The 26514-nt window shown below is 44.8% G+C and overlaps 1 protein-coding gene across 4 annotated transcripts in view; it reads left to right on the top strand.

Moving 5' to 3' along the window:
- The window catches only part of VPS53 (VPS53 subunit of GARP complex), a 144549-nt gene that overhangs the window by 92673 nt on the left and 25362 nt on the right, over window positions 1-26514 (top strand). For all 4 annotated transcript variants that reach the window (XM_069089707.1, XM_069089706.1, XM_069089710.1 and 1 more), the window contains 5 exons: window positions 2086-2180; window positions 14996-15238; window positions 16764-16911; window positions 19870-19952; window positions 21016-21094. In XM_069089707.1, coding sequence (XP_068945808.1) covers window positions 2086-2180; window positions 14996-15238; window positions 16764-16911; window positions 19870-19952; window positions 21016-21094 — 648 coding nt within the window. The remainder of the gene's footprint in view (window positions 1-2085; window positions 2181-14995; window positions 15239-16763; window positions 16912-19869; window positions 19953-21015; window positions 21095-26514) is intronic.

Below are 26514 nucleotides of genomic sequence, written 5' to 3'. Positions count from 1 at the left end.
GGCAAGTCACTGAACCCCAATTGCCCTTCCCTCCCCCTTCCAAAAAGCAAAAAAAAAAAAAAAACTAAGGAAAAACATATCTTCCTACCCCTTTGGGGGCCAACTGCAGGCCAGTGGCATTGTTAGTCATTTAGGCAGCTACTGTTTTTGGGCTTTAGAGGAGGGCAGAGCTCACTATGGAGACAATACTGGAAGAAGAGACTAAATTTGAGCAGGGGGAGGAGTTGGATTAGGTTTCAGAGGGGACTTGGGAGGTCATTAAGTCCTTTTATAGTCTCAACACTTGGATATATGCACATAGTAGGTACTGCAAAAAGGCTTATTGACTTGACCAAAGGGCATGAGGGCATCATGATAAAAAGGGGCAGGGCAAGAAATAAGAAATCCATGGTCTCAAGTACACCCTTTTGGGGATCTGAGCAGTTTGATTTGATCTGTTTATGTTGGATGGTTATCAAAGGAAACAGGGCCAGCTGCAGCCCTCCTGACTGTGACAACAGGAACCTTTTATTATTCCATCAAACTCCAGGAGGAAATAGTTTAAACATCTGCAGCTTTTGGACAGAATTCACACACTCAGAAATCCATCCTAGATGCTACTGCTGAATGATTGAGTCTTTAAGCTGAGAAGTGACCATTGGGGAAACTGAACAATGCAGAAATGAGACATCGTCATTGTCCAGTTTAGACTCCCCAAGGCACGTGTTGACCGCACGTCATGACACAGCCCTGGTCAAGAGCTTGGATATCGCACCCATGCTTTCTTCCTGTGTGTACTCAACTGAAATGGCAAAGTGCACGAGGATGCTATGCTAAGGGCTCCAGCATCCTTTCTGTCAGCTGTTCTTCAGTCTCACCCAGGGTTCTGCTAAACCCTAGACCATTCTGTCTTGGAACCCATGAGGGGCACCAGAAATGCATAGTCCCATTATAGACCCTCCAAATCAGGACTGACCTGACTGGAGAGAGGCCCCCAGATTCCTCCAATGTGGCCCCATGGATATGATCCTGGGGGCTTCCCTGATCCCCTCTCATCTCCAGGGAAGAACTAATGGCAGCAATGCAAATTATGCTTCTGAGACACAAGGAAGTAACATCTGTTAAACTTATGGCCATTGTGAGTGACCGTAGGCTTCCATTAACCACCCCTTCCCCTCCTCTCCTCCTCCCCTCCCCCCCAAAATCTGTAGCCTGGAACACTCAAGATGAAACTAGGACTAAGTAAGGGATGACTGGAATGTGTGTTAAGTTAGCTTTTAGCTTCTAGTGAACATGATCAGTTCTTCCAAAATGTGTTGGCCATTCCTGCTCTGTGGGTCAGATACATGGAAAGAAGTCCTGCCAGCCCCCTTCCCAAGCCATTCTTCCTGCTAGCGTTTCATCTCTGTATGTTTTTTGTTTGTTAAGAGATCTCATTGGTTCAGTTTGACAGAGTGTTTGAGTGTCCAGTTACAGTGGAAAGAATGGTCAGCTTAAGGTCAGAAGGCACAGGAGCCACAGGCTTGAGTTTCAGCTCTTCGGGTGACCTTGGACAAGTCACTCCTCTCTGCTCTCACCGTCTTTACCCATAAAATCAGGGTGATTTTTTAAAGATCAGATGATCTTTAAAATCCCTTCTATTTGACTGGCCTGAGAGAATTCTGTTAGCAAGACCACTTAGTGCAAGGCCCTTTGGTGACAGTGATAAATCTGAAGGCCTAGAGAAACAAAGGTGACATGTAGGAATTTTAAGACTCCCCATTTATTTTCAGAGCGATGTTTGGAGAAGGAATGAGTTCACGGATGTGATTTTACAATCTGTGTGGCTGTCTAGACGGCTGCTGGAGAGTCACTGACATGGTTTGTCAAACAGTTGGTAAATGGAAGGCCTGTCATCAAAGTAACACTGACGCTGGGGGGGTAGCAAAGCGAGCAGATGACCCTGGCTGAGAGCTCATTTACTATCCCCTGGTTGTGATTAGCCACAGCGTCGGGCGCGTGATCACTTAGGTCAGGGGGCCGGGAGCGGGTTCGAGGGGCTCTTGTCTTTGGAGCTGCTCAGCAGTGGCCAGAGAATGTTCACATGCTGCTTTTTTGACTCCCCAGCCAAAGAAGCCCAAAGTCCCAGAAAACCCATTTCATGGCATCATTTCCAAGTGTTTTGAGCCTCATCTCTACGTGTACATTGAATCCCAGGACAAGTGAGTTATGAACGTTTTTTGGTTCTTTCTCTTACCTGTGCATTTTGGTCTCTAACCAGCTGTTGGGTCTCCCTACAATCTGCTTTCCACATTTAATGTTACAGTGCTGTAGCCCCTTCCAGGTGTTGGGGGAGAGAGACAGCAGGCCCGGGCCCCTGAAAATCTGTTAAGGGCATTTCATTTCCTGAACATTAGTAGCCGTGAATTTTACAGTTTGTTGTATATAGAAATCACAGGTGCTTATGTGTGTCTCTGGGGAGCCGGCAGCAAGGCCCCTACCTCTTCACCTCTGTGGCATGGGTGCCAGCCCCTCACAGCCAGCTCTCTGCTTGCCAAGACTCAGAACTAGGCTTTGGGAATGCAGGAAGGAGGAAAGTGTGCCATCTCACATGGATGCTGTTTGCAAACACCAAGGCTGAGAAGATAAAAAGCATTTTGCCAGCCTGCAGCATGAATGTGATTGCCTTGTGAAATTTCAGGGCAGATGAGAGCCACCATTCAGGCTCTGCCCTGGTGGCTGCTTTACATCAGGGGACAGATTTCCAAAAGATCGCTTTTCTAACTGAGCTGCTGCTGCCCCTGCTGAGGGTGGCAAGTGGATCTTTGGAGGAGCTCAGGACACCTAAAGAGCTGGGAGAATTCTTTAGTGGGGAGGAATTGGGCGGGGGGGGGGAGACAGAAGGGAGAACGTAGGAAAATATTTAACTTCTGAGCTTAAAATAATTTTCTGGGTTTTGGCAGACTCCTCTTCCCTGGACCATTGCAAGAGTTGAACTGTGAGGGAAAAAAATGGGCTTGCTACCCTCTGCAGAGAGGATTATGCTGTGGGGCAGTATTATCTCTCATCTGCTTTTCATAGAATTCTGTTTTTCTCTCTTTCCCCTTCCCCCAGTAACGGAAATATTTCTTATTAGATTTGTAATCCCAGAAAATGGATTTTGAATACAAGTTGCTATACTTAAAAAAAAAATTCTTTTGTGCTCAGTTTCTGCCCCTTCGATTGCACTTTTAAAACATCTCGTTTCCTGCTATCTGATCATTGCATGTAATCCTGGCATTTCAACCTAAAGGCAGTTGGCAGGTAGGCTAGTTAAGGCTTTTATTTCCACATCTTTTTGTTTGAGCTGAAAATAATTGGACCTCTTGATGCTGGCACATTGTTCGTTCACCCATTCAGCCAACTCTGGAATTGGAGCTCTAAAGATGATTTAAGAGGCACTGCTGAAAAATGAAGTCATTGATTGTATTGGAATGTTAAGTTGCAGAGAACTCACCCCCCTCCCAGAGGAGATCATTTTCTTTCTGCCTTGGTTCCAGGCCCGAAACTTCTGGTCACTCTGGTCTGATACTACCTAACTACTCATTTTCCAAAAGCCTGAATTGAAATGCACAAAGCATGTGCTTGTGAATGCCATGGCTTGGACCTGAAACCAACTTGACTTTCCCAGAGGTATCTTCCTTTTGGCATGGCTCTGATCTCCACTCTTCTCCTGTGACCAGGGAGTCTCACAAAGCACTCATTGTTTGTGATGCTTTGGGCAGGGAGCCAGATCTCTCCTCCACAGAGGTTCTCCTTTTCCCCTGTGAAAAATGATGTGCTGGCTGCTCTGACTGCTGTTGGCCCCACTATGGGGATGTTACCACAGCATTGGGAGATCAGCAGAAGTCATTCGTAAGAGACCTGTGTGCTGGAATAGATAAAGCTACTGTAGATTCAGAGCGGGCAGCAGGAGGCGGCAGCAGGAGTCCTAGAATCACAGAATCCTAGAACTGGAAGGGCCCTTCGAGGTCATCTGGGCCAGCTCCCTTCTTTTACAGAGAGAGAAACTAAAGCCCGAAGAGGTTAAGCGATGTGCAGGTAATAAGGACTAGGACCTGGGTTTGAACCTAGGTTCTCAGAGCTTCGTGCTGTTATCTGTTCCCTTTCGTGTCAAATGAAGGTGTTGGATTAGGTCATCTGAAAGTTTCCTTCTGGTACAGATACTCTATTACTAAATCCTAAGAATAAACCATTAGAGGTGGGCGAGGTGGAGACGCTTTACTCCTTTGGTTTCTTCTGCTCACTCCCTTTTCCCTCTTACCTTGAGCAGCTCAGCCAGCGGCAACTAGTGACTCTGTGACTGCTCCCTGGACTCACCCCCCTGCAAGCTTGGAGGCAGTTTGGGCTCCTTTTTCTCCCGGCAGTAGCTAGATATTGTTGATCCTGCCTCCAGAATATGTCTTATTTGTCTTTTTTTGTCTGCTCACTGCCCTCTGCCTCCACCCTCAGTCAGGCTGGATTGTTACAATCTCCTCATTGGTTTTCCAGCTTGTCACGTCTCCTTTAATCTTCACTCCCTCTGGTCTGTTCTTCACACGGCTACCAAAATAATTTTGCTGATGTGCAGGACTTTCTGGGTCACCACCCCCCCTTTCAGAAATCTATAGTGGTTCTCTATTGCCTCTAGGATGAAAGGCAAATTCCTTAACCTGGTATTGAGGGCACTTCACGATTTCCCTCCAAACCACCTTTTCAACTTTTTTTTTATGTGATTCCCCTCATTATGCCACTCTTCATTGTAGACAAAGGGAATGCTTGCCCCTTCCCCAATTCTGTCCTGTACGTTTGCCCCTGTGCCATTGTGTAGGCCATCCATTGTATGTAGAATGCATTTTTCCCATATTTCTACAGGTTGCTATCCTTCTCTCACTTCAAGGCCCAACACAGGAGTCATTTCCTCCATAAAGACTTCCTTGATCTCTCTTCCCTTTCCTCCCATTGGAAAGCCAGTCTGCCCATTGGCAGATTTTTTCAGTCATCCTTTTCCCTCATCATATTTTACTTGGTTTCACTGGTTTGTGAACATATTACACTCTCCCTATTAAATTGTAATCATGACTCCCAAACTGTTTCATGTGTGGCTTTGAAGCCCTCAAGCTTCGTCAAATACAAATAGGTGCGATGATTATGGGTTAGTTAAAAATATCTCCTGACTCGTGGGTATAAGTGAAGGAGGCTGCTTTGAATCCCAAGCCCACCAGAGTCATCCTGAGGCTGGGTGCTCCTCGGAGACACCTTCTGAACCACCCCAAGGAACAAAATAGAGCGAGAGAGGGGGAGAGGAGAGGGTTAACATGTCATGGAAGCGGGGTGTGAGAAGAGTCAGTGACAAAGGGTAAGAAACAACAAGCAAGCATGGCAGGGGGAACAGAAGAGAGATGATTCAGAGGGGAACAACACCGGACAGGTCAATGTGAGGATGACAGAGATACAACAAAGTTGGAAGTATGATGACGAGGGAGAGGAGAGGTTATCAGCTGCCAGGCCTCACAGGATTGGCTGTTACCTGCCTGCCCTCGCCCCCCCTTTCCCCCAAGAGTTTCTGAATCTATTTAAAGAAAAGAGTGACTACAGCCCTTACTGTCTTGAGCCTCAGGCTCCCCCCACTCCTCTTCTTACCTTTCTGATTCCTGCTCACCAGGGCAGCTCGTGGTCATCTGTGTGTTCATCTCCTACATGATTCTTGTCTGTGTCCATCCATCAGGCCTCCACAGAGGATCTGTCCAATGCATTGGAGGCTTTCTTCCAGGTCTTTTAGTATTTCATCAGTATCAGTAGACCACTCAGACTAGTCACATGTGTCTTTGCTTTCATTGGTTGACCAGCCTGGATCCTTTTATGCTTATACTGATCATGACGGTAAGTCAGTTTGCATAATTTGCACATTAGTTAAGTGCAACCCCTCCCCCCCCCCATGTCTATTAACCTAGTTCCGTGTGTACATCCTGAGTTCTCTGAGGGCAGAAAGCACTTCTTCTCAATCTTTTGCCTTTTCCTGAGCTGCCTGGCACAATATTCCATAGGTGTTCAATCAGTCTTGCTAACTACTTGTTAACTGTTGCTGTTAATTTCATTCTAACATCTCCCCAGCATCCCATCTGGTTTTGACTCCAATTTCCTGAATACCTCCCTAGTGACTGGGAAATCCCAACAGAAGGTTAGGGAGGGTAATGCTGTTAGTGTCTGAAGGAGACCAGAGCCAGGCTCTTTAAGTATACCCCATAAGGAGAAGGTATCCAGTTAAGGAGTGGTCGCTTTGGCCATCCTTTCAGCAGTGCTGTGTAGGCCTTCCCTTAATTCTAGGACTTGAGGTTGAAAAATATTAGCCTCAATCTGGAAATTATTTTGGAATTATGCTCCAAAAGCATTACTGTGCATGTTCTTTTACGCAGTGATACCTCTGTAGGCCTGTACACCGAAGGGATCAAAGAAGGAAGAAAGGGACTCATGTACAAAATTTTTTTATAGTTATGAGGAACTAAGCTAAAGAAGTGAATGAATGCATTATGATAAACAAATGTAATGAGATATTATTACAACACAAAAAAATGAGAGCAGATGGTATCAGAGAAAGCTGGGAAGACTTGTATGAATTGATGCATATTGAAATCTGCAGAAACAGAAGAACAAGTTACACAATAACAACAGCATCATCAAATGACAAACAACTTTGAAAGACTGAAGAACTCTACCTAGCCCAGTGACCATCCATAACTCCAGAGAACCACTGATGGACGAGAGAGAGAGGGAGATCACAAGACATAGGCTTTTGGACATGGCTGGGGGACTATGCATTTTTGTTATAAGGTCTTGTCTCTCCCTGTAACTCCCCTAACTCTGTGGTGGCTTGGGAGAACGGAACATAATTTTGCTTGTTAGTTGAACCAAAAAAAAAAGTAAAATAAAAGTGACATCTAAAAAAAAAATATTAGCCACTAGATAACATGACTCTTTTTTATTTTTCATTTACACTTAAGGAAGAAGGTAATGGATCTTCTATACCTGTGATTATGTACTTTCTGTTTATAGTGGAAAAATTTCATTATCCCCCTCTCCTCTTGCTTGGGTCACCTTTGCCCTAATCAGGTCAGAGATGATGTCTTCTATTGGGAGAAGCTGGGCTTTTTGTAGGATCCTTTTCCCCTTGCTTTGCTTCTTCCCTGTTGTTCTTGTGCTACCACTATCTTTACTCCCAGGATACTCCCATTATCTCTGCTTCCACTCTGTAGAAATCACAGTGCTATCTTGAGAAATATTTTCAAATGCACAAAGTCTCAGCTTAAGCTAAATTTTCACAGCCAAAACTTCAGGGAAGAAAACAGGAGCTAACCACCACATGCCCGTATTGTTTTCTTGTCACCAGAAAAGGAATCTGGGCAGCACAGAGGAAGCAGACTTGTGTTACTTCGGCAATGGTCAAGCCCTGCTATTTGGAAGCATCTCAAAGGAGAGAGAGATGGACGGGACACTAAAGAAATAACCACCAATCTTAGTAATCAGACTTTATGTGAACTAAGTTGGCTTCACAGATTTCAGATCCTGCTGAGAGCTGCCAGGAGCTCAGTAAGCCTTTTCAGTAACCACTGAGCTCCCTCTTTGACTTTCATTGATAGGCAAGAACCCCTGTCACCTGACAATTATATAGTCAGGTATTGCCCAAGTTAGAGCAAGCTCCCTCCACAGAGCAGCTCTTACAGAGACTCAGGACCTTATAACAAAAACGCATAGTCCCCAGCCATGTCCAAAAGCCTATGTCTTGTGATCTCCCTCTCTCTCTTGTCCATCAGTGGTTCTCTGGAGTTATGGATGGTCCCTGGGCTAGGTGGAGTTCTTCAGTCTTTCAAAGTTGTTTGTCATTTGATGATGCTGTTGTTATTGTGTAACTTGTTCTTCTGGTTTTGCTGATTTCAATCTGCATCACGTGATTAACTTCTAAGGCAAATGGCTTTTTCCTGTGGTCCTTGACATATTCCCTTGGAGTATTTCCGACATCCCCATGCAGACACCAGGCTTCCAGGGGTACCTAGAGTGGCTGCTGTTGCAGTGCCACATATACTTAAGCTCTCTTGTAACAAAAATACTTACTTTGACACTTCAGTGACTCTGTGACCTCTGAGATGTGGATGTTCCCTCTGAAATGCAAATTACAACAGGCCCTCTCATTCTGTGTGACTCTTGCTCATAGGTTTTCCAAAGATTGCTTGGAAAAAAAACCCCAAAATCTTTGTTTTCTATTTTAAAAACACTTAGCTAACCATTTTATATCTTTATCAATCATGTTGTGAAATGTTAAAAAGACTTTATTCTTCAGATTGTCCAGATGCACATTATTTGCTAATAAGAGTATGTTTTGGGAACTTAGTAGCAGGCCTGTATAAAAGACTTTCTGGCACCAAGCAAAAGCAAAGGGAGGGGAAGACTGATCTAGAGATGGTAGTGTTTATGGAGGGGAATGGGAGTCTATAGTAGAGTGGTAGCAGTGGAAATCAAAAAGGGGAATATGTGAACAATATTGGGGAGGTGAGAGGACTTGGCAGAAGGAAAGGGAGGAGCTGAAGACAACCCCCAAGCCTGGATAGTTGGGTCAGTCTTGGTGCCACTGATGGACATAGAGAAGTCTCAGACTGCTTTTTACCTTCCCCAGAACATAGCAGAGATCCTTGGAGGCCCTCGATTCGTATTTAGGGGCTTGGCTGCTCAAAGTGAATGAAGCAGTCTTAACTTCCCTCATTTCCAATAGGTTGCTGTCCCTTCTATCACTTTTTTTTTCCTGTGAAACTTACACTGGCTCCATCACCCTCTCACACTTGGCCTTTGGACTAGAGAAAGGGGAAATGGGGGCAAAGAATTCTCTGGCCAATTTGTGCCCCTTCCAAGGAGATGAAAAGTAGCACTGGAAGAATGCACCTAAAATATGGGAGCTGGATGGGCAGCCCACAACATATAGGAAATTCCTGGAGTTAGAAGTTAAAATGTATTATATAGTATCTGAAAAATATTAATCTATAATAGGACTCCCTAGGATTGGCACTGAAAGAGGGAGCAGATGAGTAAGTTTTCTGACTCTCACTTCTTCAGGAACAGATGAATAATTAACAGAAGAAAATCCCAATGTTCTGGCATTGGTTTTGGTTTGCAGTACAGGCTTGGGGATCAGAATCTTTTAAGCAGAAGGTTGACACAGCTTCTGCTCTCATAGTCTCACACCATCCTGGAAATCCAGTCAAATGTTTACTGAGCACCTGCCTTGTGGCTTAGCCTTGTATTAAGGTGCTGTGGGGGACTCCCCACCTCCCCATATCTGACCCTGACCTTGCCCTCAAGGGGCTGGTTTTATATGCTCAGTCGCCTGTGTACTCACTACGCAAGTCATTTTCACGCTTCGGGCCATCTTTTTCCTTCTGGGTAAAATGGGGTGTGACTAAGATGATGTCTCAGGTCCCCCCCAGTTCTTATATTTATTAGGGTTAGAAAACCATATCCTGGGTGACCAGGAACTAAAGATTCAGTGTCTGTGCCATGATGCAGGTGGGAAACAATAATTCGGAGAGAGAAACAAGTAGCCAGTCAGTAATCAAGTATTTATTGAGTGCTTACTCTGTGTAAGGTGCTAGGGAAAAGAGCCCACAGGATGAAATGAGCCCTGCTCTGATCAGTGTGGACTGGAGCCACCACTGTGGGCAGCCAGGGGCCCTCAGGCCACTTGGAGGATGGGGCATTTGGAGAAGAGAGGAGCATGTTAGCAAGGAGAAGCAGATTAAATGAAGGTGGGTGGAGTCAAGATGGCAGAGCAGGATCTCCCCACCTCTCCGGCTTCCACCTTCCCCAATCCATGTAAAAAGGGAACTCTAAACAAACTTTGGAGCTGCAGAAGCCACAAAATGATACAGAGAAGCTAATCTCTCTCTGAGGACAGCCTGGCAGGCTGGCAGCAAGTGGCCAGTGCAGAGCTCTGGGAGCCAAGCCCAGCCCCACCCCAAGGCTTTAGCCCCAGGGCAGGCCTGACCAGCCACTGGCCAGAGGGACTCCAGATCAGCAGCAGCTGTGGCTGTTTCCAGATTTATCAACACATAGACGCGAAGGACAAAGTGAGAGGTCAGTGCGGTCTGGACTTTGGGACCCAGTAAGTGGGAGTGCATCAGCTTTTACCCCCGGGGAGAGAAGCCACTGAGACACTGGCACAGCCAGCCAGCGCCACATGGCAGCTTCAGCTCCTGGCCTGCACAGTGTAGGGGGACCAAGCACCAGTCTGAGGGGTAATCGCTCTTGCTTTAACCTGCTTGGATCTGGATTGCAGTCTAGGGTGGAGGTCCTGGGGTGTATGTCCAGCTTGCCAGAGCGTATGGAGACCTCAGAGAGGGCACCCATCTAGTACCTCCGGCAGCTGAGAAAACCCCAGCGTTTGGGACAAAATCTCCCCTGTCTGGTGGCAGAGTCCTACTGTGGCAAAAAGCCCAGGGGTCAAGTGACTGAGGGGCAACATGACCAGGCAAAGGAAACAAAGCAGACAGAAGATTCCAACATTAGACTCCTATTTTGGGGACAAAAGGGAGCAAAGCATGGAACAAGAGGAAGACAGTGAAGTCAGAACTCTTGTACCAAAAGCTTCAAAGGAAAATACGAGCTGGTTACAGGCCATAGAGGACCTTAAGAAGCAGATAAGAGAAGTGGAGGAAAAATTGGGAAGAGAAATGAGAACGATGCAAGAAAATTACGGAATGAGAGTCAACAGCCTGACTGAGGAAAAATCACACCTTAAAAAACAGACTAACTCAACTGGCAAAAGAGGCTCAAAAAGGCAATGAAGAGAAGACTGCCTTAAAAAGCCGAATTTGCCAGATGGAAAAAGAATCTCAAAAGCTCACTGAGGAGAATCATTGCTTCAGAATTAGATTGGAGCAAATGGAAGCTAATGACTTTATGAGAAATCAAGATGCTGTTAAACAGATCCAAACAAATGAAAGAATAGAAGGCAATGTGAAATATCTCATGGGAAAAACCACTGACCTGGAAAAGAGATCCAGGAGAGATAATTTTAAAATTATTGGACTACCTGAAAGCCATGATCAAAGTAAGAACCTAGAAATCATCCTCCAGGAAGTTCTCAAAGAAAACTGCCCTGATGTTTAAGAACCAGAGGGCAAAATAGAGGTTGAAAGAATCCACCAATCACCTCCTGAAAAAAGATCCCAAAAAGAAAACTCCTAGGAATATTATAGCCAGGTTCCGGAATTCCCAGATTAAGGAGAGAATATTACAAGCAGCCAGGAAGAAACAATTTGAATATTGTGGAAACAAAATCAGGATAACCCAGGATCTGGCAGCTTCTACACTGAGGGATCGAAGGGCTTGGAATATGATATTCCAGAGGACAAAAGAGCTGGGATTAAAACGAAAAATCACCTACCCAGCAAAACTGAGTATCATGTTTCAGGGGGAAAATATGGTTATTCAGTAGAATAGAGGACTTTCAAGCATTCTTGATGAAAAAACCAGAGTTGAATAGAAAATTTGACATTCAGATACAAGAAGCAAGAGAAGCATGAGAAGGTAAATAAGGAAAAGAAATCATAAGGAACTTATCAAAGTTGAACTATTAACATTCCTACATGGAAAAACAATAATTGTAACTTATGAAACTTTTCTCAGTAGTTGAAGGGAATAGAAATATACATATGTCTATATGTATATGGGGGTATATGGGCATATGAATACATATGTGAATGTGTATATATATATGTTTGTAGATATACATAGATAGAAGGCACAGGACCAATTTAACAGGAAGGGATGATACTTAAAAGGTGAAATTAAGAGGTGAGAGAGGAATATAATGAGAGGAGACGGGGAGAGACAGAATGGGGTAAACTATCTTATATAGAAGAGGCAAGGGAAAATGGTTACAATGGAGGGGAAGAATAGGAAGGCAAAAGAGAATGGGTCAACCCTATTCCCATTGAATTTGGCTTGGGGAGGGAATGAAATACACACTAAATAGGGTATCTCACCCTCCAGGAGAGTGGGGGGGAGGTCATAAGAGGGGGGATGATGGAAGGGAGGGCAGGCTGGGGGGGATGGAAGTTGGAAGCACCCACTTTTGAAAAGGGATGGGATCAAAGTAGAGAATAGAACAAGTGGGAGGTGGGATAGGAGGGAGGGAAATATAGTCAGTCTTTTACAATATATCTACTATGTTATTGTTTTGCATTAGCCACACATGTACAAGCTATACTGAACTGCTTATCTTCCCAGTAAGGGTGGGTGACAAGGGAGGAAGGGAATGCATCTGGAATTCAAAGTTTTAAAATCAAATATTCAAATAAATAAATATATATGCTATTATTAATACTATTTTACATGTAATTGGGAAATAAGATATACAGGTACTGGGGCGTGGAGATCCACTGGAAAAGTTGAAAGGGGTATGGGAGAAAGTATGGGAGAGAGCAGATTGGAGGAGGGAATATCTTGTGGGACTGCTATTTTGGGGCGGTGGGTAGGGGAAAAATGGGGAGAAAATTTATAACTCAAAATCTGGCGGAAATGAATGATGTAAATCAGAAATTAAAGCATTTGAAAAATAAAATTAAAAAAAGATTAAATGAAGGCAAGAGACTGGAACAAAAATGGTTATTCATTTTTAACATTCATTTAAAAAAAATTTTGAGTTCCAAATTCTCTCCCTCCTACCCTTCCCCCACCCATTGTGAAGGCAAGAAATATGATCTTAATTATACATGTGAAATCATGCAAAACATTTCCACGTTAGTCATGTGGCAAAAACAAAACAAAAACCCCAAGAAAAATAAAGGAAGTTTAAAAATTATGTTTCAATATGCATTTAGACTTATATCAGTTCTTTCTCTGGCTTTGGATAGCGTTTTTTTTTTAATCATAAGTCTCTTAGGAATTGTCTTGGATCATTGTATTGCTGAGAATTACTAAGTCATTCACAGTTGATCATCATATGATATTACTGTTGCTGTGTACAATGTTCTCCTGGTTTTGCTCACTTCGTTTTGTATCAGTTCATATAAGTCTTCCCATGTTTTTCTGAAACCATCCTGCTGGTCATTTTTTATAACTTAATAGTATTCCATCACTATATACTACAGCTTGTTCAGCTCTTGCCTAATTAATAATTCCCAACTCTTTGTCACCACAAAAAGAGCTGATATAAATACATGCACAGGCACGCACACACACATACCCACACACACAGAGGATACAGATCTAGTAGTGATATTTCTGGGTCAGAAGGTATGTACAGTTTTATAGACCTTTGGGTATAATTCCAAATTGCTCTCCAGAATGTTTGGATCAGTTCACAACTCCGCTAACTGTGTATTAATGTCCCCCCAAAATGGTGTTTCAGTAGAGGGACAACATAGCCAGGAGACCACCCAGTTGTGTGAGGGTGCTGACTGGGGAATATGTAGGATGAGTCAGATCTGGAGAATGAGCCCATTGAACTTTCTAGGCCCCTCAGAAGGGCCAGACTTTACTCTTCTCTCTGGCCTTCATACCAAACAAAGGACCAGAAGAAGTCTGAAGCTGTTGGAGGGCAGTTAGTTACTCTACCACATCTGGTTACAATAAGGTTTCAATAACAAAAACACTTGAATAAAATGTCAGTATTCTTGTGTTTGTGCTAATTGGTGCTGTGTGTGTGTGTGTGGGGGGGGTTGTCCTTTTCTTCCTGTTCCTTAATGTAAATACTTTTTAGAAGCACAGCTGCGTTTCTCAAACACTCCCTGGTAACCCCAAAGTATGAAAAGGTGGGAAAAGCCCCTTTTGTTTTACTGGTGACCATACGGAAGGGGATACCATGCAGTGGCACAGCTTTGCCAAGCACATTTGGATTTCTGCTCTAAGACCAGAAATAGAGCCTGAATGGGCACAAGAGCCAAAGGGGCTGAGGCCTGACTGACAGTATCTTTACATGGAATTGGAGGACCAGTGAAAGCTGTCATTTCTAGAAGTTTGCCTGAGATCTTAATTTCCTCAAGCCCTCTCCTCCTCCGTTCCTTAGATCCATAGGCAGTTTGGACTGAGAAAGTTCACAGGCAGGTAGATCTCAAAGAAGCTGAGAACCAGGTCAGCCCAGGTCAGCCCATTGGCCAAGAGAGGCTTAAGAGTATGCCCAGAAGAGGGCAACCCGAAGGCAACCGTGATGGGGACAGCATTGGAGCTGGAGAAAGCTGGGGAAAGCAAGATAACTTTCTTTTAAGTATTTAAAAAGTTGTCTCAGAGGAGGTACCAGACTTATTATTCTTGGCCCTTAAGTACAAAACTAGAAGAAACAGGGGACAGATTATTGCTCAATATATATAAAACTATCTACTGGGCTGGCCTGAAGTACAATGGACTTTCTTGGAGGGGGAAGGGGGAGGAGAGCTGAGTTTCTCATCACTCAAGAAGGTCTTCACTTGGAAGTTGGAGGACTACTTATTGTGAATGATGTTGTGGGTAGTCACCATTTGGATAATGGCCACAGACAGCCTTTGAGCTTCCTTCCAGTTCTGAAACTGGGTGATTCCAAGCATTGGTCATCATGAGTTCTAGGCCTGGCTTTCCCATGAGTTTTCTCTGAATTCTGGGCCTCCCTGTGCTTTAGATTTTCCTTTTGTAGAAGCATATCAGTATTATATTAGAATTAGTCTCCCTAAAGGGTGGTTTCTGGTCTCAGATTTATTGCTAAATGACTGTGAAAATCGAAAAAATCACTTCATTTCTCCAGACTTTAGCTCTGCCATCTGTGAAATGGAAAGACCATTATATGCTCCTCCTGTGCGGCAGGGTTCTCATGTAGATCAGTGAGTTTGTCGATGGGAAAATGCTTTAAAAAATAGAGAATGCTCTGCAAACACAAGGTTGTTCATTAGTGTCCTTATTGTGAAGTGCTTTTGAAATTACCAACTCATACATATATTATTGTATTGTAAGGTGTTATTTCATCTTCACTGGAAAAATTACATTTCTCTCCTCCTATTAGGAATCTTGGGGAACTGATTGATCGATTTGTTGCTGATTTCAAGGCCATGGGGCCTCCCAAACCAAACACGGATGAAGGCGGGGTTGTGCTGCCTAGCTGTGCTGACCTCTTTGTCTATTACAAGAAATGCATGGTACAGTGCTCACAGCTCAGCACTGGGGAGCCAATGATTGCTCTGACCACCATATTCCAGAAGTATCTCCGGGAATACGCTTGGAAAATCCTCTCTGGCAACTTACCCAAGTGAGTTGTGTTCTCTTTTCCACTTTTCATGTGGCGACACAAGATCTGAATGAGAAGGAATTTATCCTAAATATTGTGCTCTAACATTATATGATTGAGATTGGTGAGGAAATTCCTTGGGATGTGCCACTAGTTACTAGACTAAGCTTACCTCATTGTGAGCCAGTAAATAAGCCAGTAGTTAGTGAGCATGTGGGAAGCCAAGGCCTTGATGGGGTTTTTAAGGATCTGAAACAACTTCCTCTATATTGCAAGCCCTTTGTGCCTTTTAAGGAAAACAACTGTATGGACAACTACAGTCAGATCCAAGAGACTATCAGTGTTATTTTGTCATTGATTATTGCTTACAGTTGATGAGTCATTGATTAGGGTTTGAAAATATTTGGGGTTACTTAGAAATTTTCCTTGTAATAGGATTTGACCTGTAACCAAAAATCTGCCTCTCAGCTTACTCTACATAATCTGTCCCCAAGGCTGTGGTTTGGCCTTCTGCTGTTATCAGTAAAATGTGTTACATTTTCTCTGCATTATTTGGAAAGAAAAATAAAATATGTGCCAATACTCTGGGCTGAGTTCTGCAAGCATGTCATCTTGGAAATCTTGTTTGTTCTCTGCCCGGGAGGCCCACTTCATTTTCTTGGATGACTTGAGCTTTCAGTAGTCAGAGTAGATAGGAAATATTCTAATCCTGTTAGATTTCCCTCTAGAAGATGGGCACATCATCAGAATTGCAGAAATTACCTTGCCTGTCATTTTGGTTTCTTGCCACCATCAGACAAGGGCAGGGGTCACGTCAGAGCCGTCTTGTATCTCCAGCAGACCTGAGAAGTACTTTACATTTAGCAGTCGCTCAGTCAACATTTATTGTTAACCTTAGATGCTAGTCATATGAGAACTGCATGTGTTTTATTGGATATATTGCTTTGCACATGGTAGACAAGTAGAATGTAAGCTCTCGGAGCTTACAGCTGTATTGTTCTCTTCCTTTGGTGCCCCCATACCAAGCATAGTGCCGAGTGTATATTGTAGGGTCTCAGTAAAATGCATGTTGAGTTGAATTGTAATAGGGACCCAATTAGTATTGGTTAATATTTAAATTTCCAGATGCTTCTCTTGTCTAAAGGCCTCTGTACCAAAATGCAGAATTTCAGTTCCAGTGCAAAATTATCTGAAAATAGTAAACCAGGAACCAGTTTCTGTGTCCCTAATGAGCCAGAAGGAGTTCTTCCTATCAGGAAATGCCAGACTAACTAGGCAACCCCTACAGGCTCTCTAATGATCAAATATGGAGTGAACATCCCACTGATGACTAGGTAAGACTTGATGTCTGTACTCCCTACAACTGTTGCTCAGAGGATTTAAACAGATGAGGGTCAAGGTAAGGTCAGTAGGAAAGAGGCTTATTAGGTTTGGACTTGGGTCAAGTCCAGTCCATTTGGTGCTTTGTCTTGCAAGCCGGCCTTTTTCCTGCTCAGGAAGCACATTAAGAGTTTGGGACTGACCACCTCCTCTTCCTCTTCCTCAGGACCACTAGCACCAGTGGAGGGCTGACCATCAGCAGCCTCCTCAAGGAGAAGGAGGGCTCAGAAGTGGCCAAGTTCACTCTGGAGGAGCTGTGTCTTATCTGCAGCATCCTAAGCACAGCTGAGTACTGCTTGGCCACAACCCAGCAGGTGAGCAGACCAACATCCCCTCTTCACCCCTGCACCTCATTCTTAGTGCAAGCAGATTGAGCCATTGGGAAAGGCAGTGGGTGCCAGCTCCATACAGTTTAGAGATGCATCTGGCTGATTTGTTTGTTTTTATCAAAGAAACATTTAAAAAATGTATAATGCACTTTGTTTTGAAACAAAAGACACTTCCCAAAAGCCACCTAAGTACGCTTTGATTTGTTCCCACAAAAAAGTTCAAGCCAAAGCAAATCTCATTGTGCCCCTGCTGTGTGACCTTGGTCAGGTCACTCAGCTCCCTGGGTTGCTCATTTATAAAGTGAGGGGTTTGGACTAGGCAGCTTCTGAGGACCCTTCCAGCTTTATATCTATGAGCCTTTGGATCTTTCACCAAATAACCTGATGGCCACTGCTAGCACATGGCTCTTTCTCCTTTGGCAGCTTCTCAGTTGTCTGTGGATGGGCAGCATGTGCCTTTGACCTTGGATGGTCATGTTGACTATTGTACATGACCCAAGTTTAGAGTCATATTCCTGGCAGCAGAAGAGTACATAGGAGATGCTGATATGCCAGAGGTTCTGAACCCAAGGCCTGTGAACACATTCATTTTCATGTTTGGATAACTTTTTAGGTACAATTGATTTCCTTTGTGATCCTATAGATTTTGTTTTGTGCATTTAAAAACATCAGAAGGGATCCTTAGGCCCCTCCAGACAGCTGCTTGAGGGTCCAGGGCACAAAGGAGGTGAAGACCTCTTGATCTATTTTTCAGAGGAGGCTAGTGAAATGCTGAGAGGTTAAATCACACAGGGGATGAGTAGCAGATGTGAGATTCGAGCTTGGGTCCTGTCATCACAAACCTTTCCCATCTACCTCACTGCTTCTCTTCTCCAGCTCCCGCCTGTGACCAGGAGCAGCTCTTTCAGTAGCAGAGGCTACCCCTGGAGGGCAGTGACTGAGCAGGGGAGCCCAGTGAGTGGCTCAGGGCAGGCCCTCCTCCTGAAAGTGGGTCACTGGCATCCCCTCATACAAGGAGGGCAAGGATGTGCCTGGTAACACCAGCATCCTTGTGGAAGGGGGCTGTGCTGATGCTTGGCCTTTAGCCATGATGAGTCACTGCCCAGCGATTCCATTCTCAGGAGTGGTACCCACTGAGGGAGGTCCCTAGAGGTTTGCGTCCGTCTTCTGAAATTGACATCGCATCCTCACTCTGCCTAAAAAAGCAGCTTGTGTTTGGGCCAATGACGTCTAGGAAGCGCGTTGCAGGAAAGGCTGACGACTGTCGGAGCCACCAAAAGTGGCGGTGTCTCAGTGAGTGGAGGAGTGGAGGGGGCCACAGAAGAGCCCTCTCTCTGTACCTTTCTGTGCTCGACATGAAGCTCACCAGAGGCTGTCGAGACGCCAAGAGGACGACTGTTAAAGGCTCAGCCTTTTCCTCCTGTTCGGGCTGATTCTTTATGTTTGTCTGGGTCGAAGGAAGACTGACATAAATTATTACTGAGTCGGTGTAACTTGTAGTTCTTGTACGCCAAGGGAAGAGCGTGTGAGGCCAAATAGAAAGTGTTCCCCAGAGACTTCACTCTTTGTGTTGACCCAGTGAAAAGCAGGCATGGATTGTTGGAGGGGAGGAGGCATTTAGCGGTAATGTCTGGGGCTGCCCGGTGAATGACCTACAGAGTCTGCAGCAGTGCCTGTGACTGCCCAGGAGAGAAAGCTTCACCACTTTCTTATTACAAGCAGCCTTGTTTGGTTTTCCCAAACCTTGGGTTCACAGCAGTGGCATGGGGTGTGGGTTAATGTAGAAGTCCCTGAGTTGACTAGTTAGGCCTGAAAGCAGTGGAGAAGTGGGGTGCGCCAATGTCCACCTGCCATCTTTCCCCCCTCCCACTTGAAATGCCTGTGAGTCAGTGGGGAGGGAGGGAAGCCTTGTGGGGGATTTCCAGCCATGCCCCTCTCCCTCCTGAAAATAACCATGGGCTTCAGAAACAAGTCAGAAGATAGGGCAGGGGGCAGCAGGGAAAATGTGCCCAACGTGAGGGAGAGGGCCAAGAAGGGGAATCAGAAGAGAAGGGAGAAGTGAGGCAGGCATGCCCAGGGGGACTACATGGGTTTGTAGCATTTGCTTCAAATGATTCAAATAGTCCCATTGTTGTGTATGTTGTACCTTCATCTACTCCAGAAACAAGAAATGGAACTGAGAGAAGACACTGGGCTCCTCTTTCCTTCTCACTGATCTTTTCTGTAGGAAACCCTCATTACAAACACAGTCATCCTGGAGAATAGGAGGGTCCTGTTTGCCATCTCTGGTGACTAAGGCCAGTTGTCTCTGGCATATGCCGTACATTACAAGAAGGCACAGCCTAAGGAAAGGTTCCAGGGAGAGCCTGGGCTGAAGCTCCCCTTGAGTCGGTCTGATGGCTACAAAGGGTACACAGCAGCGAGTCCAGGGCTTCCCCAGCTCCCAGGCGTCTGTGGAGATTCTGGGAGTTCCTAGCCGAGAGCAGTTTTCTTCTGAGATGTTGGGAGAAAGTAGAAGAGGAAAATCCATGGTATCCGCTCAACTCTACAAAAGCTTTCAGAGTTCATTGGCAAACCTAGTGATGGTGACGAGGGAATTTTTTAGCAGGTGACCATTACAGTGTATTACATGTGTGGTGTAGTGGATAAAGGGATAGGCTTACAGTCAGAAGGACCTGGTTCCAAATCCTGCCTCGGACTCTGGCCCAGGAACACTGGACAAGGTACTTAATCTCTCTTTGCCTTAGACATTAACTCCCTGGGCTTATTCACTAAACTGTAAATTAGTGGAAGGAGTTTCCATACCTGAAATTCTTCAAGCTGACAACATCACATATTCTTTACCTGTTTGCATAAATGAGCCCTTGTTTAAAGGAGATGTTCTGCATAATCCTCTTTGGGGCTATCATTAAGTATGTCATAATTTTCTTTGCTTCCTAACAGCTTGAAGAAAAACTCAAAGAAAAAGTTGATGCAAGCCTTATTGAAAGGATCAACCTGACGGGGGAGATGGACACATTCAGCACGTAGGTGCCACCATCTTTCCTCAGGGGACCTGCCCAACCCACTTCTGTCATCCTATCCAGAGTAACACAGGCTGTTGGACTGCTTTTCCCCCAAGACCTGTGGTTGAAGATGCCTTTTGCTGGTGCAGGCTTCATCTCTTTTGGGGCCCCAGGGTAGATAGCATCCTGTATTCTCCAGGAGCCTGTGAATGATTGGGCTCTTCAGGATAGGCAGCAGTTTGCCTGTCCTCTGCAGTTGTAGAGGGGAGAAAACCCTCATTCTGCAGCATCCCTGAATGGGGCATGGATCCTTGTATGCCACCCCATGTCAAAGCACAGAGGGCTTCCCATGGCGAGTTTCAGCCATCCTGCCTTCTGCCTACCAGATAGAAGTCAGTGCATGAAATGGCGTGTGCCCAATATTGCTGAATTATGGAAAAGTTATAGAGTTATAGAAAAGCATGATGCTTGATCTTAGTAGTGACTCTGTGTGTGCCATGTGTGCATGGAGAGACCTAGAACTCCCAGCTCAGGCACCAGGCTTGTCTTTATAGAGATAGATAGAACACTGAGAACTAAGGCCCAGTCCAGTTGAGAAGAAAAGCTCACTCGGTTATTCCCTTCCTGGTGTTACCCTGAAGAATGAACCCAATGTGATCAGTTCCTGTTCTACCCGTGTTCTGCAGGAGAGGCCAGGGATCAGCTTTCACTTAAGAAATTAATTGACAAAGTCTTGAAATTCCTTTTAGGCATGGGGTTATTTTTTAGTTTACTGTTTCTCTGGCTTCTGTATGCAGCACTAACACAAGTATTTGAGAGAACTGGGATAGCAGATTTTTGTGGGAGCCCAGAAGGGATTTGGGGGTGGGGATCAGAGAGAGTCCCCATGGCAATTCCATGGCTAGACCACACAGAGGGATGACAGGATGTCTTAACAGGAAGAGACCAGCCAGTGGGAATGCCAGAAATGTTGTTGTCTCCCTCTTGAAATACAGGATGGGAGCTCCAGGAACCCCAGTTCAGAGAAGACGACTGGTAGTGTTTTAGGCTCGTCACTGAAACGTGTCATGTGTTTGCCTTACAGTGTCATTTCCAACAGTATTCAGCTGCTGGTTCAGGATCTCGATGCTGCCTGTGACCCTGCTCTTACTGCCATGAGCAAGGTAGGTTTTCAAGGACTGGCTCCCCACTTGACTTTGAGGAATCATTCCTAAAAGGTTTCCATGGCCCTTCTCTGAGAGCTGCTGGCTCCCCATGTGCCTGAGTGTCAGCTTGTGCAGTAGGAGGCAGGGCCTTTTGTGGACCTGCCTCAAGTGCTTGCCTTGTGATATCGTGTCTTATTTCATATTAGCCAGGAGCCCCACCCAGGGGACAAGGCTCCGGGCACTAGGAAATGAGAAGTGGAGATGGCAGCAGATGCTGCTCCCGCTAAAAATGAGAGATTGAAAGAATGAAATCGGCTTTTTGTCCTTTCAAAGTAAGTGACGGAACAAATGTTTTCTGTGCATGTGCGCTCAGCAAGTAGACGGCATTTAATTGGTGTCCATAACAGGACGGTGCACAGAGTGCTTTTCTCACCACTGTGAGATGAGCATCTTCAGGAGGATCTCTCAGCAAAAGAAGAAATCCTCACTGGCTTCACTAGCTCTCATTCTTAAGCAGTGAGAGCTTTTCCCAGGTCCCTCTAAACTCAATTCTGGCTCCTGATGTACTTGCTAGGAGACACCCAGAGGGGAGAACCAGCTTGAGTCCATTGAGTCTTTGGAATAAGTTTTGGCAGTTAATTCATTACTTATTGTCTGAAGCACTGTTTTGATGCTGCCCAGCTTCTACCATGGGGTATTTATCTTCTCGTGTTTGTGTGTGTGTCTGTGTGTGTGTGTGCATGCCTGTGTGCACTGTGTCCCTCACTGGATTTCAAGCTTCTAAGGGCAGTGAATGGACCCTTTGCCTTGTTTATATCCCACAGAGCTCTAGGTAAAACTTCCCATCTAAGTACCCACTCAGTGCATCCTGTAGATTAGGTGAGCTGGAAAGTGTAAAGTTATTATTTCTAGAGCCTCACCAGAATGAAGCCAGCCCTGGAACCTTCTAAGCTCCTAGGTTCTACTGCTGGCCCTTGGGAACTCAGAGGAAAGCTTTTATCTAGGGGCAGCTTGGGTCAGCAGCCAGTGCTCTGTGTAGGAAGATGTGAGGGGGAATGTCCATGCCAGAAGGTTATACAAGCAGAAAGTTGCCCAAATTTGGGTTAGCAGATTATTGTAAATATTTAGTAAAGTAGAATTAAAACTGCAACTCTGATTAGTTTCGACCCAAAGAAAGGGCTGTGAGAGAACTGGAAAGGTAAGATGGAGGGGGGAATCTTAATATGTTATTAAGTTATGTTTCCAGAATAGTGATTGTTTCACCAACACATGGTCACCCTGGGAATTCCTACCAGACCTTGGTGTTTCCTCAGTCGAGCCCTGTTTTCCACATTCTCCTTGTTTGTGTTCAAGCAGGTACTTCTGTTTTGAGCAGGAGAATGGAAGTTGATTTGTCCTCCTGAAAAAGTCAGAAACAGAGTAGAGGGTTCATTTTGTAGGCTCTGATTATCCCCTGCCTGCTGTTGAACGTTAGCTGTATCCTGACCGTGATGCATTCCAGCTGCCATCTACCCCCAGACCTCTGCACATTTTAGGTTGGAATGCAGCTGGAGAAAGAATTTTTACATTTACCAAAGGAAGAGTGGATCTTGCCTCCCCCCTCCTCGCCTGCTCTCCCCCAATGAAATAACACTTGTGGGGCTTTAACACTCCAGGTGTTGCTTATATGAACTGTCAGTTCATTAGGTGGTTTTTCCTCACGCTTCTTGTCTCCCCATCCCCCTCACCCCCCAAAAACTTCCTAGCCAGAAAATGTTAACAAAGACTGGCTCTTCAGACTGAGTTGTTTATACCATAGAAAAGCCACAGACTTGGGAAAGCAGCAGCTGGGAGGCCATTATGTTTTGTTCTTCGGCATCTTTGGGGGAAAATGAAATCCATGTGATGAAAATGACCAGATATAAACAAGCCAAGTGGTCGTAAATTGACTAAACAAATTCTTTCTGTTCCTCAGCCCTAGGTTCTGTGTTTTCTATCCATCAGGCTGTCAAATGTGTCTTCTTCCTCTAGGACTTTGGAACGCTTCCATTTTGTGATAGGGTCATTTATGGTGGCACGTTCCTCCTGGTGAATAACTGGTGTCCAAATGACCATTCCTTATTAAACACACTTTGAGTCTGCAGGAGATGCATGACACTGTACTGGGAGCACTGGGCCTTATGCAGTTAGGGCTGGACACAGTAGACTTACTACAAAGACAGGGACTTTATCATCGAACCTGGAGACACAGTGGACTAACCAGTGAAATAAAGTAAAACTACATAAAAACACATGCACGTACTCAGGCAGCTGAAAAGTTGGAGTTGATTGGGTTGTAATGGGGTTGCAGACAATTCTGAGGTAAGCAAGGAAAATTTTACAATGGGAAGAAATTGAACCAACACCTAATCGATTAAAGGCACTTGATTGGCCAAAGAGTGGAATCATCGACCTCTGGGCATGGGGAATGGCTTGAGTAGAAAAGTCAACATACAATCAGATGGGGAGGGAGACAGAAAGAAAGTCATCTGTGCTTGGCAAAGATTGAAATTTATCTGAATGGAGCCAGGAGGCAGATAATTTGTCAGTGAGGCCTCTTGGCAAGTTAGAACTGGAAAAGTATCTCAACTGGCCTTTGGTCCATCAGTCCTTTCATTCTTCCTGCATTGACTCTGTAGAATTCCTCACAACGGCTCTTATAAACCCCCTCACATTGAGCCCCTCTTCTTTGTCTCCCCTCTTACACAGAAAAGAAGCCAGTCATTAGGAGCTCTCTTTTCTTTTCAAAACCCTTTGACATCATGTCTCCTGCTTCCTTCAGGTTTCTAAAAACAAGGTGACCTTTCTGACCCAAACCAGCCTTTTGTATGTGTCCTTGATCCCAAGCTCCTCCCCCAGTTTGCCCTCAGTCATTTCTACCCCCATTTTTAACCTCTTCCTTTCTACTGACCCCTTCCTGCTGTGTATCAATACACCCTTGTCTCAAAAGACAATGTCCTTGGTTCTGCCATCCCCTCAAGCTGCTGTCCAATACCTCCCTTTCCTTTCCTAGCTACCCTTAGTAACCTTTCCGTGTTGCCTCCATTCTATGTGAAGCCTGTGCTGTTCCCCCCCCCATTAGTGTTTCCTCCTCACAAATTACCTTGTAACAGGCACAACACTTGTATTTTCCTTCCCATCCCCATAGTATCCTAAGCTCCTTAAGGTGAGGCGTTATGTTGCTTTAGTCTTTGTATTCTCAACGCCTACCACAAGGCTGGGTGCATAGTAGGCACTTAATAAATGCTTGTTGATTGATTGGTTTCTTCCCACTTCCATTAGATTGTGACCTCATTGAGGTCAAGAACTGTCTTTGCCTCTCTTTGTATCTCCAGTACCTGGCACATAGTAGGTGCTTAATAAGTATTAGTCAGCTGACTTCTTTCAACCCCTTGCAGTTTGGATTCTGACCTTCTTCACCACTCAACTGAAACTGCTCTCTCCAGAGTTCCTAATGGTCTCTTAGTTGATAAATCGAATGACTTTTTCATTCTTCTTCCTCTGTGACCTGTCTGCAGTATTTGACACTGCTGACTGCCCTGTCCCTCCTGCACGCTCACTCTTCCCTGTTCTCTCTTGCTTCTTCTGCTGCCTAGGCTGAACTTGATTGAGAGCTGGAAGGAGCCTCGGAGGGCATCTGAACCAGCCTGCCCCCTCGTTCTCCTTTGCTGGATATCCTGCTTCCTAACCATGGCTGTCACTCCAGGCTCCTCTGGGTCTTCTCTCTCCTCTTTCTCATCTGGTCCCATGAATTGTTTTCACATCTTTGTTTGACTCCTAGGTTTTATAGTCACAGCGGCTGACCTACAGTTCTGGATCACCAGAAGACGATTTCTGTTCCTCTAAGCTTCATTATTTCTGTTGAAGGTTCTCTCTCCTTGCGTGCCTCCCCCCCCCCCCCCCCCCCCCCAGTTCATCCAGTGATTCGAAGCCTGTGAATCGTCTTAGGCCATTCCTTCTCCCTTCCCCGTCACACACAAGCAGCTGCCAAATCTTGCTCTTCCCTTATGACTCCTACATTCATTCAAGCCCTGCTCACCTCTCCTGGTCTGTATCAACAGTCTCCTCATTGGCCTCCTGGCTTTACGAGTTCACTTGTTCCTCCTCCCCGTGGCTCCCAAAGTCGTCTTCTAAAACATACGCTACCCCACTCACTGCTTAAGAATCTTCAGTGACTGTTGTTGTCTCTAAGACAGAATACATATGGTTTAAAACTCTTCACAAAAAAATAAAACAAAAACTCTTCTTCCCATCGAAAGCTTGTACTTGCTCTTGAATGGCCAATGATCTTTGAGGATAATACATTCCACTTAATAGATGATTCTGAATTTAATGTCTGACATTATAGAATTAAGATGAAGAGGAGTTAGGAGCATGGACCTTGGTGAGGACAGTCAAAGGCTGTGATGCCGACTTTACCCCTTCCTGCCCCAGTGTCTTTTTTTTTAATGGCCCCATAGTGAAAGGACAGGTGTCTCAAATAGACTTAGTCTTTCCGCACTAATTGAAATTCCTATGACAGGTTAAGTAAAGGAACTGGAACAAAAAGATCTCTGAAATTTACATTTTGGGGCGGCTAGGTGGTGCAGTGAATAGAGCACTGGCCCTGGAGTAGAAAGGACCTGAGTTCAAATACAGCCTCAGACACTTAACACTTACTAATTGTATGACCTTGGGCAAGTCACTTAACCCCAATTGCTCTGCCTTCCCCCCTCCAAAAAGAAAAAAAAAAAGATAAGACAGGTAAGCAAAGGGATCTTTAGAAAGTTCCTAGAAGAAGCAAAATGTTACCTTTCTTTTGGCCTGAGCATCTTGTAAACTGCACCAATGTCCATGAAGGCATTTGCCTAGACTATTAGTGAGCAGATATATTTCAGAAGACTCCTTGAACTTCCTTGTTTGAGAAACATTTCAGTTCATTCTCCAGATTTTTATAATGATTATTTTTGTGACAAAAATGTTCGTTGTATTTGTTGACTCGATCACATTTCTTTTTCAAAATAATGTTTTTATTGGTATCTTCTGTAATCTACATTTCCTAACATATCTTAAGGTCAAGAAATGTCTGTCCCTTCCTCCTCCCTGCCCCCAGATCCGTCCTTTATAATAAGGAATAAAGAAGATGGGGGGTGGGGTCAAGGAAATATCTAGAAGAACCCACCAGAGCATTAAAATGTCCGACATGATTCATAGTATTTTACACCCATGAGTCCCAGCTTTTGCAAAGAAGTGGGGATGCATCTTTGGAATCCAGTTTGATCATTTTACTTTCACTGCCTCAGGTTTCACTTGTTCTCCTGGTTTTACTTACTTCATTTTGTATCAGTTCTTATGCATCTTGTGACTACTTAGAAGTCATCCTTTTCCATAGCACAATAGTATTCCATTTTTGTTCAACCACTTTCTATTCGATTTATCAA

Source organism: Petaurus breviceps, unplaced genomic scaffold (assembly GCF_028583685.1).
Source record: "Petaurus breviceps papuanus isolate PSGF00001 unplaced genomic scaffold, PetGlider_PUasm1.0 186, whole genome shotgun sequence".
In the NCBI taxonomy this organism is placed as follows: Eukaryota; Metazoa; Chordata; class Mammalia; order Diprotodontia; family Petauridae; genus Petaurus; species Petaurus breviceps.
Note: the sequence above shows the minus strand (reverse complement) of the source record. Positions and strands in the feature narration are given on the sequence as shown.